Raw genomic sequence first — 6,125 nt, forward strand, 5'->3', positions numbered from 1 at the left:
CAAACCATAAGCAACACTAACTTTGGTCAGTTTGGGAGGGCTACACTCAGACTATCTTCCCAGGTACGTGTCCTAAAGACATCAAAAACACAACAGGCAAATGCAAGTTCAGTCACAGCCAGATCCAGACACAGTGACGAGAAAAGGAGGTCCACAAGTGGATGTTTTCTAACGGGAAAGCCCAGCGTGATTCTGATCCTCTTCTTGCTTAGGTAACAGCATCAATGACTAACTTGTTGGAGAAGGGATTCAGGAAAACAGGGAAAAAAGCATTCTGTTGACTTTCTTCAAATAAATCTTCTAATGTTATTTGTAATGGAAGGACTATACTTCATTGTAAATAAAATTAAAATTATAGATAAGCAAAGAGGGAGAAGGTAAAAATCAGAATCTTATTAATCAGAAATTATTCTCTCTGCACCAAGTATCCCTTGTCTCTTTTTAATTTTAACCAAAAAGGAAATCACATTGTTCTGTAGCCTCTTTTTCACTAGAAGATATATTGTGAATATATTTCCATTTCTAGAACTATTCTTCTAAAACACCATTTTAACAGCTATATAATTTTCTAGGGATAAATGTAATATAATTTATTTTTTTAATTTTCTAGCTTTGGAGATGTGTTGTTTTAGCTATTTGCTAATATAAATGATGCTGTAATGAAAATATTCATAAACATTCGAGCACATCTTTATTAAGAGAAATTCTCTGAACTGGAATTTCTGCTTCATAACATATGCATTTTTAAAGGAGTTGATAATGTACGGCCCAACTATGCATACTCACCCCCCAATTTTTTTTATTATAAATATGTACCTTTTTACAAACCCATTAACAATGTATGAAAGAACCATTAATTCATTTCTTGAATATCCTTAAAGAGTTTTATATTTTTGACTCTCAAACAACTGCTAATCAACCTAAATGAGTTGTGAGGGGAGAGGGGTGGGAGGGAGAAAGGAGGCCAAAGCATTATTTCCCTGCTTGGATGTAGAAACAAAACTGTCCCTGAGAATTTCTCATTAAGTGAATTTTTATGAAGACTTCCTGCCAGAAAACACACCACGATCATTTATAATCCATGCAGGGAAAGCATCTACAAGCAAAATGCACCATGAAAGTCTACACAAAGCCTCATCATATAAACATTTGGAGAACCAGGAGGAGGTCGGTCAGGATTATGGACACGCTGCAGGACAGACAGAGCCAAGGGGTTCTGAAAACAGACCAAGTGGCAGAGGGGGGAGGGGCCATGCTAACAGGCACATTATTGATTATGCAAGTAGCAAAGCGAAGGAGTGAAGGTGTGGCTTTGTCCCTGTGGGAGCTGGCCAGACCCACTGCAGAACCTGCTGTCTTAACATGTAAATATCCATATGTCAACAGCTTCTAAGGAATGCTGAGGAAGAACACAGTTCTCCAAACACCCTGCAGAGATGTAATGGTTCCCAAGCTGCATGGTCACTGGTGATCATTTAACTCCTGTGAATCTTAATCTCCCGGTCTGTGAAATGGGTTCAGTAATAATAAGTTTCTCAGAGGCTCATTTTAGGGTTTAAGCAAGGTGATCTATGATAAGTACAAAGTTCTGCAGCAGTGCTTGGCCCCTAATCAGCCATCAGTGCATAGTTGTGGTCAGAAGGGGAACAAAACTAGATAACTAGTTGAATATATTGTTTTAACATGAGACAGAGAACTGAAGCAAGGGTGAGGGCTCTGTGTCACCTTTCCAACAATGGCCCCTCCACTGACCAATTAAGTCCTGGGGTAGGAGGCAGGCCAGGGCCACCTGCCCTCAAAAATGTTCTGGTCAGTGCTCGCTTCGGCAGCACATATACTAAAATTGGAACGATACAGAGAAGATTAGCATGGCCCCTGCGCAAGGATGACACGCAAATTCGTGAAGCGTTCCATATTTTTTGCTTTTGTTCTAAGTCATGTAAGATATTTGTCAATGAGATAAAACTTGTTCGGGCATTAGAAACACATTGTTTTATATACTATAAACCCTTCACATACAAAAAAAAAATGTTCTGGTCACTAACCAAGAGGAGGCTGTCACCCTGCAAGAATTCCATGGAATCATCGATTGGGCTCACATCTACAATCTGCTACGAGGGCTTCAAGGCTGCCTTGGAGAGAATTTGGATGCAGAAAATTCAGTCAAGGCTTTCTGCCCTTTTGGTCCTGGTCTAGCACCAAAGAAAGCCTAATAAGGTGACCACATGAGGTCTGGCAGCCCAGCCCCCCCACCCATGGGGACGGGAGGAATTAGAATTCCCCCGGCTGCAGCCGGAAACTAACTCTGCCCCTGGATCAAAGGAATGAGAGAACATGCTGCAAGGCACCTTCCTTACTCAGGTGAATGGAGCTGGGGTCCTTCACATCATGGCCCAGGATAAAAATGGAACCTTGGGAAGGGTAGGAGCAAAGGTTCCAGCTCCTAGGAAGAGAGTAAGGCAAGCTCCTGGAGCGCCCAATGAAAGAGGGCGGTTGCACACATCAGAGTACACCCTTGAAGCCCACAAACCTCAGGCCGTGGAGTTACATTTACTGATATAGAAAAATGTTCAACCTCCCTGAGACTTAGTTTTCTCTTCTGCAAAATGTGGTTCACAGGACTCCCCTCACAGGGCTGCTGGGAGCATGCCATGAGATCATATAAGGGGGGTGCCTGGCACCAACCCTGATGCATGGTAAGTGTTCGATAAAAATGTTGGCCAGTGTTTTTTTTATTAGTAAATTTTGTTAGGAGAAAAGCAGATTGCAAGATATATAGTAAGATTCTGTTCGTTATTTTTTTAGTAACTATATATAAATAAATGGTAGGAAAATGTCTGAAAGTATGAGTCCCGAAATGTGAATGAGGATCATGTCTGCGTGGTGGTATCACAGTGAGCTTTAGTCTGTATTTACACTTCTTTGGATTTTACAAGTTTACTTCTTAAAACAATGAGCATCCTATACTTTTTTAATAGGAAGAAAGAAAAAAAGCAGGAAAGAAAGAAGGAAGAAATGAAAGAAGGAAGGGAGGAAGGGAAGAAGGAAGGAAGGAGAGAAGAAAGGAAAGAAAAAGAAAACAACCATCTATTCAACCTAAATCCCCACCGTGAGACCGAGATGAAAGGGGACAGGAGGCCACATGCAGCAACACTTCTGGGGCTTGCACTGGCGGGAAAATATTCATAATATAACATAAAGGGGAAAACAAGATACAACATGTTTTATGCATCATTATTTCAGCTGTATAAAAAGAAAAATGCATAGTAAAAGGATTTGAGGAAAAGATGCCAAAAGATGCCAAAATACTATAGTGATTACATCTGAATGCCAGGATGATAGTTAATCACTGTCTTAATACAGTTGTATATTTTCCAAATTGCCTACAAGAGGCCTTAAATTGCTTCTAGAATCAGAAAATGTGTATAACTGATAATAATAACAATTATAGTCATAATAAAGACTGCTCTTACTTGTTTGATGGAAACCAGAAGCAGCAGAGCGAGGAAGGGCTGAGCAGCGGACTGGAGAGAGCACATCCCGCGGGAGGGGAGAGGACTGGCCCCTGGGCTGCAAAGACCCCAGGCCCTGCCCTGCTCCGCACCAGCCTCGGCTTCCTCGCTGCACTTTCACAAGTGCGGGCACATTTGTCCAACAGTCCAGGATGTACCACAGGCAGCCTCCTTTTGCATTCCTCTTCGTGCAGAGAGGAAATGTTTGCACAAACCCTCTCCACACCACGTCAAGAGCGTCTAGACCAATCTACTGAATCGCCAAAGTTTTTCATTAGCAGTGGCTCGGCCCCCACCTACCCCAGCAAAGCCAGGGAGATTTTTCCCAGACCTCCCCCGAGTCGGCTGTGTTTTCTGGGAAAACCTCAGAAGAAGCCAAGGAGAAAAAGCAAGGTGGTCAGTAGGTTCCACCCCTGAGGCCTGGCTCAATACACAGGACCAGGGTGCAACAGGCTTGGGTTTGAGCCGCGGATGAACAGCCAGCCCGAGAGGATGAGCCTCTTGAGCCAGTCTGAGGTGGGTGTCTTCTTGAGGGAGACATTTCTTCTTAAGGCATGAAGCTTGTCCAGGCCAGCCTGAGCCCAGCCACCAAGGTTGTCCAGGCCCCTCTGGGCCCTAGATGTGCCAAGTCTTCACAAGAAACAGCTGCCCGGCTCCAGGGAGAGCAGCTCCTGACCCACAGTCTTAAGCAAAAACCCAATCAGAGACTTTAGTTCTGTCTATGTAATAGCAAAACAATCTGCTATGAAAAGTCAAACATGCACTCCTCTTCATCTCCCACTTGTTCTGAACTTGTCATTCAGCCCACCTGGCAGATCCTTTTATGGAGTACACAATTCGTCACTTACTACCGCATTTGTACTTCCTCATCACAATTCCCATCTACAGAAGCTTTGCACCCAACATCCTGTTTCATTCGTCTTCACAATACCCCCGTGAGAGTGATATTTTTCCACTTGACAGCTGAGAAACTGAGGTTCAGAGAGGTTAGTGTGCTTGTCCAAGGCCACACAGCAAATAAATGGCAGAGCCAGGATACTAACCACAGCTATTTGGTTAGTTGCCTTACCTTACCCTAACCCTCAAAGCAGGTTCCATTTCTCTAGTAGTCTCATCACTGTACCTCTGAAAGGCTCTGCTTGGCCCTTCTCACCCCACCTCTTTGTCCAGCTCCCCACACCCCCTTCCAAGTCTTCCCAGCCTCCCAAACTGGAGGGCCAGGGGAACACAACCAGATTGGATGAAATGCAGGTCAGCAAGAGATAAAAAGATGAACCATAGGAGCACATCTTGGTTAACTTATCTGAGTGGATTCTGAACAGCTGGAGGAAAACAGAGGAGCATCAAACACTTGATAGAAACACCTGGAAGTCTTAAGAACACCACTTGGCAAGATTTTAAACCTCACCCATGAATGCTCATAAAGAATAAAGACCTCCAAAGTGGACTTTTCTAATGATATGACCTCTGGAATCAGTGTGGTCATCTCTTTGGGACAACAGAGAACAGGACAATGTGACACAGAGGGGTAAAAGTGCCCAGGGATGGGCCCTGATCCTTGTCCGTGTGGCTATAAAGTTATTCTGTACCTGCACAGTTAAGGCTATCTTAAAATGCCTGCCTGGTAAGAATATTTAATCTAATCTCTTTTTCTCAAAAACATCCTTTTTTCTGACGATCTGATGGAGGGCACTGAGTGACAAAAAAATGGTACACCAAATGCGCACAGCTCCTAAGCAGCTGACAGCGCAGCTCCTCAGCCTTCCCCAGGCTTAACCCAAATGCCACTGCCCTTTCCGCCTAGCTGCCCAGGCTGGAAGATTCTCAGTTATGCCTGGGGGTCTGAAGGAGGTATTTCCCATGTAATCAAGAACCTGTATTTTTCAGATGCCATGCGGAATCTTCTGCTATTCAGCTGCCCTTATGTTGCCTCTGTCCAAGAAGCAACATAAGTCTCCTTTGTGCCACCAGTCCTGGAGAGCCTCCTTTGCAAGGGCCTGAGTGATGGGCCAGGGACTCTGCCTGCCAGTTTTTGAGGTTCTAGGATAGTGCTGAATTCTGCACCCACGTGGGCAGTCAGCAGCCTGCCCTGCTCTGCACAGCATGTAGGCCTGAATCAGGCCGCCTGTACCTCGAGCCTCTCAGGGTCCCTCGAGCCTCTCAGGGTCCCTCGGACAGGAAGTCCCTTACTGTGGGGCTGGTCAGGGAACAGGCTGTGCAGGTCTTGAGATTCCCCAGATCCAAGGCTGAGGACCCTGCTCAATGCCAAAGGCAAGGGTCAGGAGGCTACGCCCAGAAACCTGCCCAAATTACCCCTGGCCTTCCATAAAAAAACAGCACCCTCCACAACGGCCAGAAGGTGGCAACAAACCAAATGTTTGGATGAACTAAATGGGCTACCTCCACTCAATGGGATATAACTCAACCTTTAAAAAGAAGGAAATTCTGACCTGCGTAAATGTGGATGTGCCTTGAGGACATCAAGCTCAGTGAAATAAGCCACTTACGAAAAGGCCAACTCCACTTACGCCTGGAGTGATCAAACTCATGGAGACAAGTAGCGGAGTGCTGGTTGCCAGGGCCTGAGGAGGAGGAATGGAGAGAGTGTAGCGG

The 6,125-nt window shown here is 44.8% G+C and overlaps 1 protein-coding gene and 1 non-coding gene across 3 annotated transcripts in view; one reads left to right on the forward strand and one right to left on the reverse strand.

The window, feature by feature from the left end:
* Window positions 1–4,769, reverse strand: part of GLP2R (glucagon like peptide 2 receptor) — a 79,986-nt gene extending 75,217 nt beyond the window's left edge. The window contains exons 1-2 of one of the 2 annotated variants that reach the window (XM_053672635.1): window positions 2,358–2,428; window positions 2,046–2,132 (exon numbers count right to left, since the gene is read on the reverse strand). In XM_053672635.1, the coding sequence (XP_053528610.1) occupies window positions 2,046–2,078 (33 nt within the window). In that variant the 5' untranslated portion in view covers window positions 2,079–2,132; window positions 2,358–2,428. Of the gene's footprint in view, window positions 1–2,045; window positions 2,133–2,357; window positions 2,429–3,473 lie in introns of those variants that run through there. The other variant, XM_053672634.1, reaches the window with a different exon arrangement.
* On the forward strand, window positions 1,814–1,920 carry LOC128628495 (U6 spliceosomal RNA). Its single transcript, XR_008392894.1, has one exon. It is a non-coding gene; the product is annotated as a U6 spliceosomal RNA (small nuclear RNA).
* Window positions 4,770–6,125: the final 1,356 nt, after the last annotated feature.

This window comes from Artibeus jamaicensis, unplaced genomic scaffold (genome assembly GCF_021234435.1).
Source record: "Artibeus jamaicensis isolate MK-2021 breed Jamaican fruit bat unplaced genomic scaffold, CSHL_Jam_final contig_781, whole genome shotgun sequence".
Taxonomy (NCBI): Eukaryota; Metazoa; Chordata; class Mammalia; order Chiroptera; family Phyllostomidae; genus Artibeus; species Artibeus jamaicensis.